This window comes from Lithobates pipiens, unplaced genomic scaffold, assembly GCF_037356315.1.
Source record: "Lithobates pipiens isolate NorthernLeopardFrog02 unplaced genomic scaffold, aLitPip1_a1.2 Scaffold_18, whole genome shotgun sequence".
In the NCBI taxonomy this organism is placed as follows: Eukaryota; Metazoa; Chordata; class Amphibia; order Anura; family Ranidae; genus Lithobates; species Lithobates pipiens.
In genome coordinates this window covers 283,572,942-283,594,267 of record NW_027507758.1, presented here as the reverse complement: position 1 = coordinate 283,594,267, position 21,326 = coordinate 283,572,942, and the positions used below count along the sequence as shown (strand labels likewise).

The window sequence follows — 21,326 nt, the reverse complement described above, 5'->3', positions numbered from 1 at the left end:
CCCGTGGAACTACAAGTCTCACCAGCAGTCTGTAGAAAGAACTCACTCAGCAACACTTTACTCTTTACTGGAATGGGCAGGTGCCCTCTCACCACAATAGACCTCAATGGCTGTGAGGCTCCGTCCAGAAAACCCTCCTGGTGTCTCCGTCTGGTGAAGATGGTGCTGCCACACCATGCTGCTACTCCTTCCAGTTGCTCTGACGCACAGGCCGTTCCGCTTGCTAGGATAGCAGGGATGTACTCCGAGATCCCTCAGAGGTGGTGCAATCCGGCTATCCATTGTGTAAGCCGCAGTCTCTCACTCCTGGTCACACACAGACCTCCTGCTGGCAGGTGTTGAATGGGACCGTAGTGGCTGAAAGCAGGTCGCTCCTGTCTTTTTAGCACTCCTCCCAGCAGGTAGTTCTGCGCACTTTGCATTGTCTGTCCTGTAGTTCAAGACTTATCCAGCTAGCAGCGTCACTTCCTCCTCTCAGCTACATCTCCCACAATACTTTGCTGCATTCCTTCTCAAGGAATAGGAAAAAATCCTAACAGAGCCCAGTGGCCACTAGAGGGAGCCAAACTCATTTGTCAAACTTAACTATAATAACTATAGTAGAAAACCCTTGGCTACCCAAACTTTCACACAGTTGAGCCATAGAAATTGTAGCATCAAGGAGCCACTAGAAATGCTTCTTCAGTACTGATGTTGTGTAATATATTATTTTACAATGTATTATGATTTGGTATGTTCAGTTTTTGCAGGCAAATGGTTTGATCACTTACGAGGATGGTACACTCATAAAGATGACTACAATATCCTTTTCTTAAAATATGAAGACATGATCAAGGTAAGGTATTTGAGTTTGTTTTTAATATTAACGCATGGCAGCAATAATTCAAAAAAAGTTTTAACAATATCTTTTTCAAATGCCAATATATATGCAATGACCTACCTGCTTAGACAGTCTGTGTGGACAGTATGGCCACTTGCTGATTTGGGAAACTCAACGTAACTCTTCCATAAGACACAGAATTTGAATCCAATGCAATTTTATTTATTTCCAATAGTACAGATGTTTTTTTTTTTTTTTTTTCAGGCTTGAAGTGTGAAAAGATTACTTTCCTGAGCTCTTTCTCTACTTGGGAAGTTATAGAAACAACTGAGTAGTGATGGCCGAACGGTTCGCCCGGCGGTCGTTTCGCGGCGAATTTCCGACATTCGCGGTCCGCACGTTCGAACGCCTTTTTCCGTCGTTCGCCGCGGCGGACTTACGTGTTTAATGTATACAAGAACTTTAACCTTTGGTGACACGTTTATCATGTGATACAGGACAGCCAATTGAGACATGACAGCACATGGACACTTGTACATTCCCCCTAACCTATAAATACACCCGATCCGGTGGCCATTTTACATTCTTTCTTCTGTTAAGATAGGGACAGGTTCCTGTGTGGAGTAGGGAGAGATAAACCACTAGCTATTTGGTACACAAAAGTTCTTTTCAGGACTGGTATAGGTGTTAGGTGTTGATAGGTTTGCTGTGCTGCTGATTCTTGCAGCAGCCTGAGTGTCTTTTGTTAGTTTAGAGAAAGGGAAAGGACGGTGTATGCTACAGGGACAGCCAGATTAGTCTTTCATCATCATCATCATCATCATCATCATTAGCTGTTACTATCAAGGTCCACAAAAGAGCTGTTCCAGTAACCACTAATCGTTCTCTTTTTTTGCCAATTTGTATAGGGACAGGAAGGAAGCAGTGTTGTCAGGCAGTGAGGGTAATTTTAAAGACTTGCTGTTATTATTAGTTCCACAAAGGTTCTTTTCAGGACTGGTATCAGTGGTACAGTAATAGGCTTGTACATGTATAATATTCTTTCTTCCAAATATAGAAAGGATATTATACTTGACTGCTGCCCTTCTGCTGCAGTCTGCTAAACATTCACAACTCACTTGTTCCACAAAAGTTCTTATAAGGACTGGTAACTTGGTATAGGGTGCTACGGTACATAGGCTTGAGTGCGGTACAGTCTGCTGTTCTGTAAGGACCGCTATCGGTCCACAATAGATAGGGTTGACGTGCACCACTGCTGACCGCTGCCCTATACTGCAGCAGTCCTTCAGCGGTATAGGGACTGACGTACAGTCTGCTAATCACTAACACACAACCTGCTTGTTCCACAAAAGTTCTTATAAGGACTGGTAACTTGGTATAGGGTGCTACGGTACATAGGCTTGAGTGCGGTACAGTCTGCTGTTCTGTAAGGACCGCTATCGGTCCACAATAGATAGGGTTGACGTGCACCACTGCTGACCGCTGCCCTATACTGCAGCAGTCCTTCAGCGGTATAGGGACTGACGTACAGTCTGCTAAAAACTAATACACAACCTGCTTGGTCCACAAAAGTTCTTATAAGGACTGGTAACTTGGTATAGGGTGCTACGGTACATAGGCTTGAGTGCGGTACAGTCTGCTGTTCTGTAAGGACCGCTATCGGTCCACAATAGATAGGGTTGACGTGCACCACTGCTGACCGCTCACCTATACTGCAGCAGTCCTTCAGCGGTATAGGGACTGACGTACAGTCTGCTAAACACTAATACACAACCTGCTTGTTCCACAAAAGTTCTTATAAGGACTGGTAACTTGGTATAGGGTGCTACGGTACATAGGCTTGAGTGCGGTACAGTCTGCTGTTCTGTAAGGACCGCTATCGGTCCACAATAGATAGGGTTGACGTGCACCACTGCTGACCGCTCACCTATACTGCAGCAGTCCTTCAGCGGTATAGGGACTGACGTACAGTCTGCTAATCACTAACACACAACCTGCTTGTTCCACAAAAGTTCTTATAAGGACTGGTAACTTGGTATAGGGTGCTACGGTACATAGGCTTGAGTGCGGTACAGTCTGCTGTTCTGTAAGGACCGCTATCGGTCCACAATAGATAGGGTTGACGTGCACCACTGCTGACCGCTCACCTATACTGCAGCAGTCCTTCAGCGGTATAGGGACTGACGTACAGTCTGCTAATCACTAACACACAACCTGCTTGTTCCACAAAAGTTCTTATAAGGACTGGTAACTTGGTATAGGGTGCTACGGTACATAGGCTTGAGTGCGGTACAGTCTGCTGTTCTGTAAGGACCGCTATCGGTCCACAATAGATAGGGTTGACGTGCACCACTGCTGACCGCTGCCCTATACTGCAGCAGTCCTTCAGCGGTATAGGGACTGACGTACAGTCTGCTAAACACTAATACACAACCTGCTTGGTCCACAAAAGTTCTTATAAGGACTGGTAACTTGGTATAGGGTGCTACGGTACATAGGCTTGAGTGCGGTACAGTCTGCTGTTCTGTAAGGACCGCTATCGGTCCACAATAGATAGGGTTGACGTGCACCACTGCTGACCGCTGCCCTATACTGCAGCAGTCCTTCAGCGGTATAGGGACTGACGTACAGTCTGCTAAACACTAATACACAACCTGCTTGGTCCACAAAAGTTCTTATAAGGACTGGTAACTTGGTATAGGGTGCTACGGTACATAGGCTTGAGTGCGGTACAGTCTGCTGTTCTGTAAGGACCGCTATCGGTCCACAATAGATAGGGTTGACGTGCACCACTGCTGACCGCTGCCCTATACTGCAGCAGTCCTTCAGCGGTATAGGGACTGACGTACAGTCTGCTAAACACTAATACACAACCTGCTTGGTCCACAAAAGTTCTTATAAGGACTGGTAACTTGGTATAGGGTGCTACGGTACATAGGCTTGAGTGCGGTACAGTCTGCTGTTCTGTAAGGACCGCTATAGGTCCACAATAGATAGGGTTGACGTGCACCACTGCTGACCGCTCACCTATACTGCAGCAGTCCTTCAGCGGTATAGGGACTAAGAGTTTTGTCACAGGGTCATTTAAAAAATGACATGCAGAGGAAGAGGCAGGCCCTTCCGCAGGGGTGGTAGGGGTAGGGCAGGAGCAACAGGCTTGAGCCAAAGTGGGAAGTTGCAGAAGGTGCGTTCAATTACTTTAAAGGATGCACCAGACTTGGTTGAGTGGCTCGCTCAGCCTTACTCTTCTGCACCCTCCTCATCCTCTCGATCTGCACCCTCTTCTTCACTCTCTGCTATGTGCACCCCCAAAGACACTACCACCAACAACACGACCACCACCACCACCACCACATACCTTCCGCTTGAGTCACTGGAATTATTTTCCGATCCATATCAAGAGGACATTTCTGATGCGCAGCCACTCTTGGTATTGGATCAGGAAGAGGAGGTAGCAACAAGCGCTACTCAGCAGTCTGACGCCAGTACCCAGATCAGCCCAAGGAGGAGGTTGGTCCCCGGTGTTGCTGCCTACTCCGAGATCTCTACTTATAGCGGTGGGGAAGGTGACGTTGATGATGACGTGTCTAGTGATGTCACGTGGGTGCCCACAAGAGAGGAAGAGGAGGGGAGTTCAGAGGGAGATATGGACCAGCAGATAGGGAGGAGAAGCAGCAATGACTTACATTGCACAGCAGGGACAAAGCAGACTGCAAATGTATCAGGAGCGAGTCATCGACCATGTACGGTCACATCTGGCGCTCCCAGGACACCGGCACATGGCTCCGCAGTGTGGGCTTTTTTTAACGTGTCCGCTGCTGACAATAGCGTTGCCATCTGCAATCTTTGCAGTCAACGCGTTAGTCGCGGTAAGCCCAATACTCACCTAGGGACGACCGCCTTAAGAAGGCACATGAGCAGCCATCACCGAGCCCAGTGGGAGCAACGGAACACACAAAGCCACACTGCAGGCTCTCACCGTCCAGCCTCGTCTTCTACTTCTCCTTCTCCTCTCTCCTCACAATTGTCCTCCACTCCACCTTCCATCACGCCAAGCTCACATTTTTCTGCAAAAAGGCAGGCTTCCGTGGGCCTAATGTTTGAGCGTAAAAAAATGATGATGCCGGATAACCCTCTTGCCCAACGGTTGGCGGCTGGCTTGTCAGAACTCATAGCCCGCCAACTACTGCCATATAAACTGGTGGACTCGGAGGCCTTTCGCAAATTTGTGGCCATTGGAACACCACAATGGAAGGTCCCAGGAAGGAAGTATTTCTCAGAGAAGGGCATCCCAGAGCTATATGGCCATGTTCAGCGGCAAGTGAATGTATCTCTGGCACACAGTGTCGGTGCCAAGATACATCTGACCACAGACACGTGGTCTAGCAAACACGGGCAGGGAAGGTATATCAGTTTTACTGCCCACTGGGTGAACCTTCTGACGGCCGTCAAGCATGTAACCCGTGGCACCCGTGTAGATTTGGTTTTACCGCCACGGATTGCATGCAGGCCTGACTCTTCTTCTCCTCCTCCTACTCCATCCTCCTCCCTCTCCTCCTCAGCTGCCTCCTCCTTTTCCGCTGCTAGCGTCTCTTCCACTGCACCGCCCAAGCTCCCCAGAACCTATTCCACATGCCAGGTGAGACGTTGCCATGCCGTGCTGCGTCTGTTGTGCCTGGAAGCAAAGAGCCACACTGGCCCGGCACTCCTTTCAGCTTTGCGTTCACAGGCAGATGAGTGGCTAACACCGCTCAATTTGACAGTTGGTAAAGTGGTGTGTGACAACGGTGCCAATCTGCTTAGCGCATTGAAACAGGGCAAAATCACGCACGTGCCGTGCATGGCACACGTCTTAAACTTGGTCGTGCAGCGATTCCTTGTCAAATACCCTGGGGTCCAGGACATCTTGCGGCAGGCAAGGAAAATCTCGGCCCATTTCAGAAGATCTTACACGGCCATGGCTCGCCTTGCTGACATTCAGCGGCGACACCATCTGCCGGTCAGACGTCTTATTTGCGATTGCCCGACGCGATGGAACTCAACCTTCTATATGCTTGATAGGCTGCTCCAGCAGAAACGTGCAGTTAACGTCTACCTGTATGAACTCTGCGAAAGAAACGGTTCTGGGGAGCTGGGTTTTTTTTCACCGCGCCAGTGGCTGCTCATGCGCGACACATGCAGACTTCTGCGGCCATTTGAGGAGATCACCAAACTGGTCAGTCGCAGCCATGGCGCCATCAGTGACATGGTACCTTATGCCTTCTTTCTGGAGCGTGCATTGCGTCGTGTCATTGATCAGGCTGTGGAGGAGCAGGAGCGGGAAGATGAGGAAGTCGCAATGCTGGATGAATTCCCAGGGGGGGCTACTCTATCTGAGACAAGTCAACAACAGGAGTCTGATGAGGAGTCAGAGGAGGATGGTGCCGGGGCGGATGAGCAGGAGCAAGAAGAGCATGCTTTAAACCTTTCTGGGATCCCTGTTGTGCGAGGATGGGGAGAGGAGAATGAAGAGGACGACATTATCCTGGATGATGAGCAGGAGCCAGGCCACCACACCGCTTCCACTTTAGTGCAAATGGGGGCCTTCATGCTCCAGTGTTTTAATAGGGACCCCCGTATAAAAAGCATGAGGGTCAAGGACCAGTACTGGGTGGCAACGTACTTAGACCCCCGGTACAAACACAAAATGGCGGAAATGTTACCGCCGTCGCAGAGGGCTGTCAGAATGCAGCACTTCCAGGCCTTGCTTCGAGAAATGCTGCATTCTGCTTTTGCGTGCGCTGGCAGAGGAGCAATTCCCACTCCCAGAGAAGGATTTGCGGGTACCAATCCAACAGCGCCTGCAAGAAGAGGCCGGTTTGAAGATGTGTTGGTGACTTCGGATATGAGGTCATTCTTTCAGCCGACCCATCGACAGGTGTCATCCGGATCCAGCATCAGGGAACGCCTAGACCGTCAGGTGTCCGACTACATTGGGTTAACGGCCGATGTGGACGCTCTGAGGAGTGATGAACCCCTAGACTACTGGGTGGGCAGGCTTGACCTCTGGCCAGAGCTTGCCCAATTTGCAATCGAACTGTTGGCTTGCCCCTCATCCAGTGTCCTGTCCGAAAGGACGTTCAGCGCAGCAGGGGGGATTGTGACCGATAAGCGTACTCGCCTAGCTCACCACAGTGTTAACTACCTCACATTTCTAAAAATGAATGAGGCATGGATCTCGGAGGAATTCAACACATGTGACCAGTAGACCATGTATATGTCTATAAACTATTTTTTTAATCAAGCACACAGACCTTCTTAATTCATTTGGCTCACTTCCTTGACCCAAAAAAGCACACCGTACTATATGCCCCTACCCTCCTCTTTGAAGAGGTTGAGCGGTGTCATATTTCTACTGGGGCTGCTTATGATATCCCTGTGCTGTGCTGACTTCCTCCTGGGGGTTCTTATTATGAAGGGATCACACTATCCCTGTGCTGTGCTGACTTCCTCCTGGGGGTTCTTATTATGAGGGGATCACACCATCCCTGTGCTGTGCTGACTTCCTCCTGGGGCTGCTTACGGTGCTGCTGTCAGTGCTGTATGTCACGGTGCTGCTGTCAGCGCTGTATGTCACGGTGCTGCTGTCAGCGCTGTATGTCACGGTGCTGCTGTCAGCGCTGTATGTCACGGTGCTGCTGTCAGCGCTGTATGTCACGGTGCTGCTGTCAGCGCTGTATGTCACGGTGCTGCTGTCAGCGCTGTATGTCACGGTGCTGCTGTCAGCGCTGTATGTCACGGTGCTGCTGTCAGCGCTGTATGTCACGGTGCTGCTGTCAGCGCTGTATGTCACGGTGCTGCTGTCAGTGCTCTGTATTACGGTGCTGCTGTCAGATGCCTCTATCACGGTGCATGTGTCATTCCGGTATGTCACGCTGCTGGTGATCATCTCCTGCACCCTCTTCTTTGCCTACCCTGGTCCCTGACCTTCCCTCTCCTCCATTGCCTTCATTAGCTCCATAGTCCTGAATTGTTAGAACAATTTCCCAAATAAAATAAAAATGCTTGTAGTTATCGATCCCAAATTCACCTCATACATGTATTATGTCATTGTCCAGATGGTGGGACTACGTTTTACCCCCTAATAATTACCACGTGGCCGCAAATTCGACATGAAGGTTTGCAAAGTTCGCCTCCCATTGAAGTCAATGGGGCCCGCGGCGAACGGTCGGTTTCGCGAACGTTTGGGTCCGTTCGCATTTCGCGTTCGCGAAACGTCCCGTCGGAAGTTCGTCCATCACTACAACTGAGCGTCAGAGAAGCATGGAGTGTCTAGCTAAGACTATTCCAATCAGCACTAAAATAGGAAGGGGAACAGAGGAACATGCCAAATACAGTAAACAAAACAATGGACAGGCTGCTGTGGTTGCACAATATCAAAATTTATTCTAGGACTTTGAAACATGAAGGAGTGTTTTTATGATGGTGCTACAGACCTCTGTATTCAAATAGCAAAATGTAATAAAAACCATTAGAGGTTAATTTATTGTTTACTCCCAGTGGTGAGATAAGTATAGGTAAGTATGTAATCACCACTGGATTTTTTATTTTTTGCTAGACAAATGAAAAAACATGGAACATTTTCAAAAAAATGTCTTAGTTTCTGTTATAAAATTTAGCAAAAAAGAAAATTTTCTCCTTCACTGATTCTTCTGTGTTTGTAAATCTCAGCCGACTCATTTTAAAGTTGACCTGGTTGCATTAACACATTTTCTGTCCATATTGTATTTATACCCTACACTGGCACAGCTATCGCATTCCTCAAGATACTATTTCAAATGGTAATGCTTGCTATAGCAAGCAAGGAGTGCAGAGTTGCAGCAGGGTAATACAATGCATGACACAGGGCAGCTCATGTACTTTTGAGTTGCAGTGCAATGGCAATAAACACTATTTAAATTTAATTGAATACAATATTTGGCCCCCGGAGAACCTAGTAATTGTACAAAGCACCCAGAATTGTTTACTTTGCCGGATACTTTAATGCCGCGTACACACGATCGGACTATATGGCGGACTTGGTCCCAATCCGCCCGTGTATGGACTCCGGAGGACTTTTTGTTCCCAAAAGATTGGCGGACTTAGAAAGAAGTTTTGACTCAAAATTGTCCGCCAGACTGCCGAGTCCAGCAGACAATCCGCCCGTCTGTGTGCTAGTCCGCTGGACTTTTGAAATGAACAGACTTGTCCACACATGGAGAAAAGTCCGTTCATTTTGAACGCGGCTCCAGGTAGACGCAACTAGTGCAGGAAGTTAATTTCGCCGCCTCCATTGGTGAGTGACACCTCACTAGCCCCGTCATCCTGGTATGGACTTAAAGGGGAAGCCCTATGCCGAAAAAATGGCATGGGGGTCCCCCCAAGTCCATATCAGACCCTTATCCGAGCACGTAGCCTGGCCGGTCAGGGAAGGGGGTGGGGGACGAGCAAGCACCCCCCCTCCTGAGCCGTACCAGGCTGCGTGCCCTCAACTTGGGGGGGTGCTTTGGGGAGGGGGGGCCCTGCGCCCCCCCACCCCAAAGCACCTTGTCCCCATGTTAATGAGGACAAGGGCCTCTTCCCGACAACCCTGGCCAGTGGTCGTCGGGGTCTTATCAGAATCTGGGGGCCCCCAGATACCAGCCCCTCACCCTATGTGAATGAGTATGGGGTACGATGTACCCCTACCCATTCACCTGGTGAAAAAAGTGTAAATAAAAAAAACACAACTTTTTAAAATAATTTATTAGACAGCTCCGGTGTTATTTCGTCTTGGGGGGTCTTCTCGACGGACTTCTCTGCTATCTTCTGCCCTTTTTCTAGCTCTTTTACTAGCAGAGGAGCCCGGCTTTCTTCTTCGCTGCCACTGTCTGGGGGTCTTCTTCCGACTTAGGGGTCTTGTCCCGCTCTTCAGGGGTCTTGTTCCCCTCTTCGGTTCTTCTGCCGGGCCTCCGTTATCTTATAGCTCTTTTACTAGCGTTTGCCCGGTCTTCTGTCGCTGTCGTCGCCTTCTTCTCTTCTTCTTCTTCCTTGCGATGTTGACACAACGCTCTCTCTGGCCGCAATGGCAGGGACGCGTCGTGCGATGACTTATATAGGGACAAGGGGCGGGGTCACTGGGTGATGTAACATGGTGACCAACCCCTACCCATTCACCTGGTGAAAAAAGTGCCCCTTATGATGTCACAGTCCCAGAGGATGCTGAGACTGTGACATCATAAGGGGCACTTTTTTCACCAGGTGAATGGGTAGGGGTACATTGTACCCCCATACTCATTCACATAAGGTGGGGGGCCGGTATCTGGGGCCCCCTTTTTAAAGAGGGCTTCCGGATTCCGATAAGCCCCCCACCCGCAGACCCCGACAACCATTGGCCAGGGTTGTCGGGAAGAGGCCCTTGTCCTCATCAACATGGGGACAAGGTGCGGCCTGCTATGGTTCAGGAGGGGGGGGCGCTTGCTCGTCCTCACCCCCTTTCCTGACCGGCCAGGCTATGTGCTCGGATGAGGGTCTGATATGGACTTTGGGGGGGACCCCCACGCCCCAAAGTCCGGCGGGTTGTCCGCCGGACTAAATCCACCATACCAAGTCCGTCGGTTAGTTAGGTCGTGTGTACGAGGCATTTTCATTACTCTGCTCTCCAAAATATGAGCTCATTCAGATGAGCGCTGACACCTGTCCTCATGCTGAGCTATCAGGGCCGGTGCTACCTGTAGGCACACATCAATCGGGGGAGTCGCACTGGCAGGGCCAGACTGGTCCGGGGCCACTGGTAAGTTTTCCACCTTTCCACCTGTGACCCAGACACAACATACTTCTGGTCCTATCCATCAAGTTAATCTCTCCTGGGGATGGAGCTAGTGCCAGACTAAGTCCCAGCACTGCTCCACTAATTGACCCTGTCAGCTGCACCTGCATGTTTCTCTGCCTTTAGTTCAACGCGACCGGCGTCTCCCCCTCTCCTTCTCCGCTCCTCTCTTCCATCTCCACCTCAGTGATCTTCTTTGCAGTCTATGGTTGCTGCCTAGCAACCAATGACATGCCTTTTCTGCTGTTCCTATGATGCATAATGGGAGGTAAGTAGTCCTAGAGCAGCTCCACCTACCAGCTCTGCTACCCAGCCTGGCTCCCATGCTTCCTTCCTTGCTTGCAGCTGCTCCCGGTTCCCGTTGGTAAGGCAATTTGAATAGTACCGCCTATCAGTGCCCATTAGTGCAGCCTCATCAGTGCAGCCTCATCAACGTACATTAGTGCCTATCAGTGCAGCCTCATCAGCGCACATCAGTGCTGCTTATCAGTGCAGCCTCATCAGCGCCCCTCAGCGCTGCCTATCAGTGCACTCTCATCAGCGCACATCAGTGAAGAAGAAAAATTAACTTATTTGCAAAATTTTATAACAGAAACTAATCTGTTTTTTTATTTTTATTTTTTACATTTTCTGTATTTTTTCATATATCTAGCAAAAAATGAAAACACTCAGTGGTGATTAAATACCACTAAAAGAGAGCTCTATTTGTGTGGAAAAAAAAATTGGTTTGGGTACAGCGTTGCATGACAGCACAATTGTCATTCAAAGTGCAACAGCGTTGAAAGCTGAAAATAGGCCTTGGCAGGAAGGAGGTGAAAGTGCCTGGTAGGCAAGCCGTTATAGTAGCACCCTCTCAGAGACCCCCTTGTTAGATCAGAGTCCCTTTATATCAGCGACCCCCCCCCCCTTACAGAACAATTAGTCTGTGAGGGGAGGTTGCTGATATAAGAGGCCTCTGATTTAAAAAGGAAAAACTCCACCACCGCCACATGGGCAGGGCAAAGGGGTGAAGCCATTGGGGGAGGTAAGTTTTGCCTAGGGTGTCAAAAATCCTTGCACCAGCCTTGTGACCTATTGTCTTCTGTGTCTGCATCCCCCTGGCAGCTGTTCTGCACCCTTAGCCTTTAGAGGCGGATGCAAATGCAACAGTTGCACAGACAGAGCTGCATGTCAAAATTTGACATGCGTGGGGGGGCAGGGGCATGGATCCAAATGCAGAGTTGCCATTTGGATTCCTGCATGCATAGTACATTTTAACATGTGGCTGTGTCTGCTCAGCCACTGCGTCTGCATCCACTTCTTTTGGCTGCCTGCATACAGCACCAAGGTGAATGCAGGTGCAGAAAACAGCAATTCAGCACACAGGATGAGTCTAAGCGCGTGCCTGAATGGGCATTATCATGGCTTGCAAACACTTGCAGAGCACCAGGAATGCAAGTGTAGCACCCACTGAAAGTAGGAAACAAAGTAATTGTTGGGTCAACATTCACCTCAGGGTTGGATCCTTGAGTTTTTGTTGTGCCTAAAAAGTTGGATGTCAGTGACTTTTAAAAGGTAACAGAGTTTACTGAAACTGGAAAACCCAGGGAGAGAGAAATTAGGGCACAGGTTGCCCAAAAGTACCACGTGAAGATTCAGAATCTTACTTGGTTATACAAAAAAGGGTCTTTAAGCCAGACCAGCACTATATTTACTTCAAATTGTATAGCAGTTTCAGTGCACAGAGCCTCTGGATGATCCACTAGACTTCCCTTGATGATCAAGCTTGCACCTAGCTCTTCCAGACACCTTTTTAGCAGACAACGTTTATGCCTTTTGCTACTATCCTGGTTCCAGCTTCACTCCACCCACCAGGCAGTGCACATTTACAGGCTCAAAACTCAGGCCTTCCCTCAAGAACAAGATGTTCCTGTACTTTTTACACAGCAGGAACATCATTCCTGTTGGTAGTTACATCCTACAGTATGCGAGCCGTGGCAGGTAGGCAGTGTGGGTGTGTGGGAAGGGGAGGACATCCGTGCCTATAGGGGGCGGCCTGCCCTGTGTGCCACACATTGTGGCGGTGTCAACCTGGCGTGCCCGTTCTCCCACCCCTTGGTCCTCTTTCTCCAGTGGCTATACTATTCAGGGCCGTGCCCACCAATCTGCAGCGCTAGATCCCCGCTGCAATACTATCATTGGTTACTAGAACTGATGTTGTTCTAGCAATTAATGACATCCCCTGTGCTCCCCGCCCTCTTCAGCAAGCTCCTACCCCCCTGCAGCATGCTCCTTCGTCAAGCTCCGCACCTGCCCAATGCCTGAAAGAACTTATCCAGGTACATGTTTCTACTTTGTGATGGCTCACGACTTGGATGGAGACACTCGGATGGTGGATGGGGACACTCTGATGGGGGAACTCTGATGGAGGCTTTCTGATGGGGACTCTCTGATGGGGGGGAACTCTGATGGGGACTCTCTGATGGGGGGGGAACTCTGATAGGGGACAATTTGATGGGGGGAACTCTGATGGGGGACAATTTGGGGACGCTCTGATGGGGGACACTCTGATTGGGATACCTGCTCTCTGATGAGGGCACTGTGATGGGATCACTCTGATGGGGACACCTGCTCTCTGATGAGGGCACTGTGATGGGATCACTCTGATGGGGACACCTGCTCTCTGATGGGGCTCTGGTCAGTCTGCATTGCTGGGCACTGGTAAGACTGCATTGCTGGGCAATGATGAGGTTGCACTGAGGGGCACTGGTCAGGCTGCATTGACATTGAGGGGCACTGGTCAGGCTGCATTGACATTGAGGGGCACTGGTCAGGCTGCATTGACATTGAGGGGCACTGGTCAGGTTGCATTGAGGGGCACTGGTCAGGTTGCATTGAGGGGCACTGGTCAGGCTGCATTGTGGGGCACTGATAAGGCTGCATTTAATGGGCACTGATCATGCTTCATTGTTGGGCACTGGTGAGGCTGCATTTGATGTGCACTGGTGAGGCTGCATTTGATGTGCACTGGTGAGGCTGCATTTGATGTGCACTGGCAAGGCTGCATTTGATGGGCACTGACAAGGCTGCAATGAAGGGCACTGGTCAGGCTGCATTTAATGGGCACTGAGGAGTGAGCGGCCCGGGGCCTGGGCCTCACTTTGTACAATCAATACAGGCAGCCTGAGGAGAGGGGCCCCTGGCCGGCACACTCAGCACTCCAGAACTCACTCCTCTGCACAGACCTACACATGTGTGTTGACAACTTGGGGCAGGAGGGGCCCCACATATCGGAGGCTGGAGGAGGAGCCCACAGTCATTGCAGCTTGTTTTAGAAATTCCCTGCGAGGGAAACAGTATCACACGTTGTGGTGTTTTTTTGTTAGTATAGCATGCAGGTTAAATTGTTTTGCTGTTACATCTGGCTTATATTTGTTTAATGCATGTGAATTTTGGAGGTGTCCTCATAAATTGGCACTTTACCATAAATTGGCACTTTACAATAAATGTTTACTTTATTTGTTAAAAAAAGGAGTATGTGTTTTTATATATATATTGTAAGATTGGGGTTATCAGACTCAAACGGCAGGTGCGTTTTCCAGTGAGTACTCCAGTATGAAACTGTATTTTTAAGGGCCTGGTAGCCCACTTTTATTTAAAAACACATAAAAGTTCACAAAGACATCAGTACCCATGCAGGGGGGTTCCACCATTACTGTATCTTGTACACTCAATACTTTAGCCTCCTGGCTTACATTCTTCCCATACGGCTGATTCAGGCCTTTAGTCTGCTCCTCAGACCCAAAAGTTTCCTAGAGGTAAGCTTTCTCATAGCTCACTCCTGATCAGCGCCTTGCTGCTCTGTCACCAAGCATGTCTGCCTCCTGCAGACATGCAGCCTCCGACTCCTCTCAGTGGAATGGGAATCCACCTGACTCCCATACAGACTTCCTGTCTGTTTGGGTGGAACTCTGAGCCCTAGCCAGATCAAAACTAAATAGCCCAGCACACAGCTGTGCAATCAGCGTACCTTTCTCTCCAAAATCTGGCGTAAACCAGCAATCCTCCAGGTAGCACAGGGTCCTACCACCACTATATATATACATATATACATATATACATATATACATATATACATATATACATACATATATACATACATACATACATACATACACTTTTTTATTTTTGAGGTGGGAATCTAGAGTGAGTTCCCCCCTTTTTTCCCAGGACTTGGCCCCTGTCTCAGGCTATTGGATCTTTTTAAACTACTCACCAAAAGCAGGCAGAAGCAGACAATAACCACAATGTAGAGAAAATCAACAAAAAACAGAACTATGTGTTAGGGCTGAGGTTGACTACACTCCAGCAGCATTGAATTTGGAATAGGGGCACTCTTGCTCAGGGCAGGGTCTATACTCAGGCAAACTTGCCAGGGCTTATTGCCACCATCTTCTGCTGGCAGCGAAGAAAATGGTGCAGGCTGTTTGGCAAGAAGCTGGGACACCCTGACATAACCTAGTGGATTGGTGAATAGTGGGTATGGCAAGAGGGGAAAAAAAGAATGCTTGGGGGGGGAGAGAAAGAGGGGAGAAAGGAGTAAGAAAATGTGGATAATGAGAGAGAAGGATGGGGGGGGGATGGGGATAGAGAAGGGAGAGAGATGGCAGGGAAGAGAGAGGGGAAAGAAAGAGAGTGGATAGAAAAAGAGGGAGAGAAAGAGAGAGGGGGATTTGAAGCGAGAGGAGAAACGTGAAAGTGGCAAGAGAGAAGGGGTACGGGAGAGAGAGGGGGGGGGAAAGGAGATTTGGGGGGATAGAAAAGAAGGGGGGAGTAGGGTTGGAAAGAGGGGAAGAGAGAGAGAAAAACACAAGAGGGGGAAAGAAAAAAAGAGAGAAAAAGGGGCTTTATGCAGCAGAGGACAAACAGGCAAACATGGCAGCAAATATCTCTTGACTGCCTATGCCGCTGTGCTGTGTCTTCTCCCATCTCGCTCCAATCCAGTGTCTTTTCTTTTAAGCCCAATGAAGGGGGCAAGTTTCAGCGCCCATTTTCTGAGTAGGCAGCAGGAGTCTCTCTCCTATGCATGCTGATTTTCCCTTTACAGTGTCAGCCTTTCTGCTATGCACCACTACTTCTACAGAGTTGGTATATTTACTAGTGGACAGAAGGTTGTCAACCCTGCTTCCTGGATCAAAATAAAACCTTTTTAAATGCCCAAAAAGTTTTGCAAGCTAGAAAAAATGAGAAACCAGGTCGGGCAAAAAATTATTATCAAGGCACCTCATCCCAAATAAAGGTCAAATGAAAAAAAGGAAAAGGACGAAGCGGGACTATTACGGTGCTATGCAGTCAATTTAAAAAAAGAGAAAGATGACCCCCTCAGGGGGGAGTGCAGAGACACAAATACTATATGATGTAAAAATAGACAAAAGCTTTATTATACATAATTATTAAAATAAAATTAAGTTACAAGATTACAGATACCAATACGATGGATCGGGGGTAAAATATCCACACTTGATTAATTGATTCAGTTGGAATTATACTTGGCTGTTCTGGTGGAGTCCCAACATGTTTCCCCTAAACAAAGGCTTCTTCAGGGGAGCCAGTAATTGACATAGGGTGGTCGTAAAAATAAGAATTCACTGTAAGTGAAATACAACAAAAGCTGTGAATCAGATCTCAGAAAATATAGTGCAGCCCATTCCCTTCATGCTCATACAATTTGTAAAAAGACATCAAATAGATTTAAAGAGGCTTGTGTCTGAGATAAATGATACGCCTACCTGTCTCCAACCAAGAGCCCCACCAACACGATTGGGTAGAGACACCTGTAGGACATGGAGAGCGGACCAATAAAGAGATCCCCAAATGGTGACTGCAGAAGATAAATGGAACAGACAGATACCCACTGTCATTAAAATTTATAGGGCCCTGTGGGCTCCCATAATTAAATTACCATACTACAATAAGTTGCAATGTGATTTGAAGTTAAAAGACATTGGGAGCCTACCTGAAACAATTAATCTTTGATGTATCTCATGTATGGAATAGGGAGGATTAAAAGCCCACGGATAGACAACTCCCGAGAGGCGATGAGATACAGGTGAGAAAACTGGAATATAATTAATGTGAGAACTTCCATAAATGGGCAGATATGCAGATAACGAATACATTTGTTTAAAGTGAAAATTGTATTTATATTCTCGTTTAAATGTAGCATTATGCTCAAACTGCTTGAGTAATATCTAAGAGAAAGAGCTTACCCAATGCTGACAGAGTGAAGGGATCACACTGCTCCACAACACTCCAGGCTAGGACACATTGTAGTTGGAAAGTCTAACAATGGATTGCACGATCGAGTCAATCAACCAACACAAATCGATCCTATTAGTATAAGTATATGAGGATAAAATTAGAGACTAGTATGACCAAAAAAAAAAATAGGAAAAGAGGAATGGGCGGTGTGGACAGTCCAAGCTCTAATCATCCAACTAACCTTAAACTCGCGGTGTCCAAACTAAAGTGTCCAGCAGAGCCGACAAACACCTGCATCGTGGGTGTGCCTTTTATCTCCCACTCACTTGGCGTCGCATCACGTACGCCAAGTGAGAGCGGACAGAAAAGCAGAACTGCGCATGCGTCCCGGGTAGTGGAGTCTACAAGCCCCATAATACCCTGCAGCGGTGGTTCCGTAACCACGGTAACTTAAACGCCGCTACGGGCATTCATAGGAGCTGCAGGGACAGCAGCTTAAAAGGTTTGCTGTGAAACAGCAACCAGCTGCAAATCGCCAACCGGTCGGGACATATAGATCGTGTCGAGCAGCCTGCATATTAACGGGTCGGCTTCCACACAGCCCGACCCGTGCGTCCATACAGGCAACAGTCATGGGGAGGAGAGGTCCGCTTCCCAAAGGGGTTCCCATCGAGAGGATGGGCACAAGGGGGAGAAAATATGTAACTAATGAAGCTGATAAAAAAATAAGAAATAATAATGCACAGATAAGTAATCGCTGATCGGTTAGACCAACGGGCAGGTAGTGGGCTGCACTTATTAACCAAAATCCCCACAGTTGCAAAGACAGTAAATGAAATATTGTTGATGGAATGAACATAGAAAAAAGAAAAAAAAAAATTTGAACATTTTTTTTTTTATGTATAAACTAGACACAATTAATATGTAATAGGGACAATTAATTAAGCGATATATGATTTTCAACAATATAACACAAATGTAAACCCCATGTCAGCATAGTCATTGAAGACAAAAATTAAAACATATGTTGGAATCTTAAACGACCCTTGGCATCAAAGTGGTGCTGTATAATACTGTTTAAATGACTCAACATTGGTACAAAAAATACTTATACACAAAAGAAAAAATTGTATAACTATAATAACAAAATAATTATATTATATGCGGAACGGGAAAAACAGAGGAAGGGAAAAAAAAAAAAGCATAGTGAAGATGTAAGATATAGAAAATAGTAAAAATGTATAGCGGTTAATAAGGAAGACAGGTTCCAGAAGCACTGGAGTATGGATCTTAATTCAAGTTGTATTAAAAAATGAATATTTATAATTTGTATAGATGGATAAATACTGCTGAATACAGATCAAAAATTAGGTATCAGGATTAGTTTAAAGAAAATGTTTGTAAGTTATATATTCATTTAATTCCGGATTTTTAGTGGCCTCCAGAGTATATATCCATCTAGTTTCCAGTTGCAAAAGGCGGGTATCAATTTCACCCCCTCGAGCATGGAGAGGTACATGCTCGAGGGCAGAAAAATGTACAACATTGGGGTCAAAGTTATGAAACTGACCTATATGTCTGTTCAATGCTGTAGTGCAAAGTCGTTTAAATAATGGTAACATGTGGTCCCTAATCATTTTAAAAAACGGACGCTTGGTTTTTCCGATATAGAAACATCCGCAGGAACAGCTAGCAAGATAAACTATTCCTACGGTTTTACATGTTACATTATATCTGATGGTATGGCAAGACCCATCAGGTAATGTAGTGTATGATGAATTGGAAATGAAACGACAAACATCGCAGTGGCCGCACGGATATGTGCCATTACGAATCGGTTTAGTGGGTTTTCGCATATCAAAGTGACTTGTAACCAGTCTATCCTTCATAGATTGTGACCTTCGATAAGTACGTTGAGGATATGGTTTGATGTATTTTTGAATCGTCTGATCAGCTAGGAGTAAAGGCCAATATTTAGTGAGAATTTCCCTCATCTGGTTGTGTTGCCGGGAGTACTGAGTAATGATGCGTATGGGTGGATTCGAAATGGATTTGGGTTTGGGGTAGATTAGATCATTTCTATTCAATTTAACTACTTTATTGAAAGCACGTTTGAGTAATGATTTACTGTAAAACCCCGCTGGTTTAATCTGGTAGATAAATCTTTTGCAGCTGCTTGAAAGTCCTAATCTTGGGTACAATTTCGACGAAGACGTAAGTATTGGCTATAAGGGATACTGTTTAATAGTGATCAAGGATGTGCACTTGCAGCGTGCAAGATGGTGTTGCCTGCTGAGGGTTTACGATAAAGGGATGAGTTGATTACTCCCTTATTGTCTAGTTTGATGCATAAATCAAGGAAATTAACCTGGGTCTGGCTGTACTCCATTGTAAACTTCAAATTGAAATGGTTGGTGGCTAGAGCATCAAAAAACTCATGCAGTTGGTCGCAGGTGACTGTCCAAAGGATCAGAACATCATCGATATAGCGATGCCAACCCAGGATGAACTGACTCAAATCCCGGAGTTGGTCGCTAGAGAATTTGTCGTTCCCAACCCCCAGGTACAGATTGGCATAGGAAGGGGCACATTTCGTGCCCATTGCCTCACCCTGTACCTGGAGGTAGTGGGAACGATCAAACAAAAAAATATTATGAGTAAGGATGAACTCCAAAAGTTGAAGCACAAACCCGTCATAGGCTTCGGAGGATGGTCCTCTTTCTTTCAAGAAGGAGTATACCACTTGAATGCCCTTGGTATGTGGAATGTTATAGAGACACTCCACATCTAGGGCAACCAGCCATGTATTCAAAGGAAGCTGTTTATCATCCAAAATTCTTAATAAATCAATAGTGTCCTTCACATAAGAAGGTAAGGATAACACATGTGGGAATAGATGTTTGTCAACTAATGCGCTAGCATTTTCAGTTAGTCCCTGACATCCCGACACAATGGGTCGGCCTGGAGGGTTACCAAGTGATTTATGCAGTTTTGGCAACGAGTAGAAAGTGGGAATTTTTGGATTTTTGTACATTAAGATATTTCCAAGTGTTTAAATCGATTGTGCCCTGGCGATAGGCTTTAAAGATGAGTTGGTAATATTCAGTATTAAAGTTTTTCAATTAGAAGTTTAGATATCGGGCGATACCAATCTCTATTGTTCAGGATGTCAAGGCACATCTTTTTGTATGCCTGGGCATCCATAACACACACATTGCCCCCTTTGTCTGCGGGTTTAATTATCAAGTCTAAATTGCTCTGGAGGTTTTGGAATGCCTGGCGATGTTTATAAGAAAGGTTATAGGGTCCTGTTCGTCAGGTTCAAGATTCCTGATTTCTGAAGTTAATTGACTGACAAAGGCCCATATATTAGGGTTACTTTGAAGCAAGGGGAAAGATTTTGATTTTAATTTAAATGTTGCTGAGGGAGGAAAAGACACTCCCGAGACTGAAACTAAAGGTGTGGTCAGATCAGATGACTGTTCATAGGAACAGTCATAGGGACATCAGGTCATCCATGGCCTGAAGCTCACTGGACGAGAGTTCCATATGAGAAAGAGCAGGTTTGTTCGTTACTTGAGATTTATTGTACATTACCTTGAATAAAAGACGTCTAGCAAAATGGTGTATGTCTTTGACAAATTGAAATTTGTCTAGATTGGTTGATGGACAGAATGTGAGACCTAGTTTTAGTATTTCAATCTGTTCCTTGGTAAGGGAGACCGAGGACAGGTTCACCACCTCAAGATCTAGTGCATGTGTGAATGGGGTAGTGAGGGTGGATGTGATTTGGGTTCCGGAGTCTGAACTAAAAAAATTGGTGCAATACGAGGATCGGTGGGCTGTGAGTGAGAAGGAAACATGGAGGGAAGTGTGGGTTCACTTACTCTCCGAACTAAGGATCCAAGGTGAGTGTTTAAGGGATGTGGTATAGGTGCTGGAGTGTCCGGTGCGGGGTGTATAGGGGGGTCTAATGATGTGCTTGGACGTGAGTGAACTAAAAAAGTTTTCTAAAGTACATCTGCTTTTGAAAGAGATAACAATTAGTTCTGCAAAACATTCATAAAAGCTTCCAAAACAAGTTAAAGTTCAGGTAATGAAGATAAATATTTTCAGGGTTTTTTTCTGGATTTTCTCATATTTGCAGGATCTTCGCTCTGCTGTCAAGCAAATTTGTACATTTTTAGGAGTAGCGTTAGATGATGAAGCGATGGATACTGTTGTCAAAAGAGCAACCTTTAAAGAAATGAAAAATGATTCTCTTGCAAATAAAGAAAATTTGCCCGAAAGAATTATAAACCGAAAACTTGGGTCATTTATGCGTAAAGGTAAAACATTTTAGCTATACTGTAAAAGGGATTAATTTTAAAAATCATTGTACAGTGTTTTACATTTACTATAACAGCTTAATTCTTTATCATATATACTGTATGGCTGTTC

At 46.6% G+C, this 21,326-nt stretch overlaps 1 protein-coding gene across 1 annotated transcript in view; it reads left to right on the top strand.

Moving 5' to 3' along the window:
• Positions 1–21,326, top strand: part of LOC143987897 (amine sulfotransferase-like) — a 60,629-nt gene that overhangs the window by 35,869 nt on the left and 3,434 nt on the right. Inside the window, exons 5-6 of the mRNA XM_077487063.1 lie at positions 741–835; positions 21,034–21,214. Of these exons, the coding sequence (XP_077343189.1) occupies positions 741–835; positions 21,034–21,214 (276 nt within the window). The remainder of the gene's footprint in view (positions 1–740; positions 836–21,033; positions 21,215–21,326) is intronic.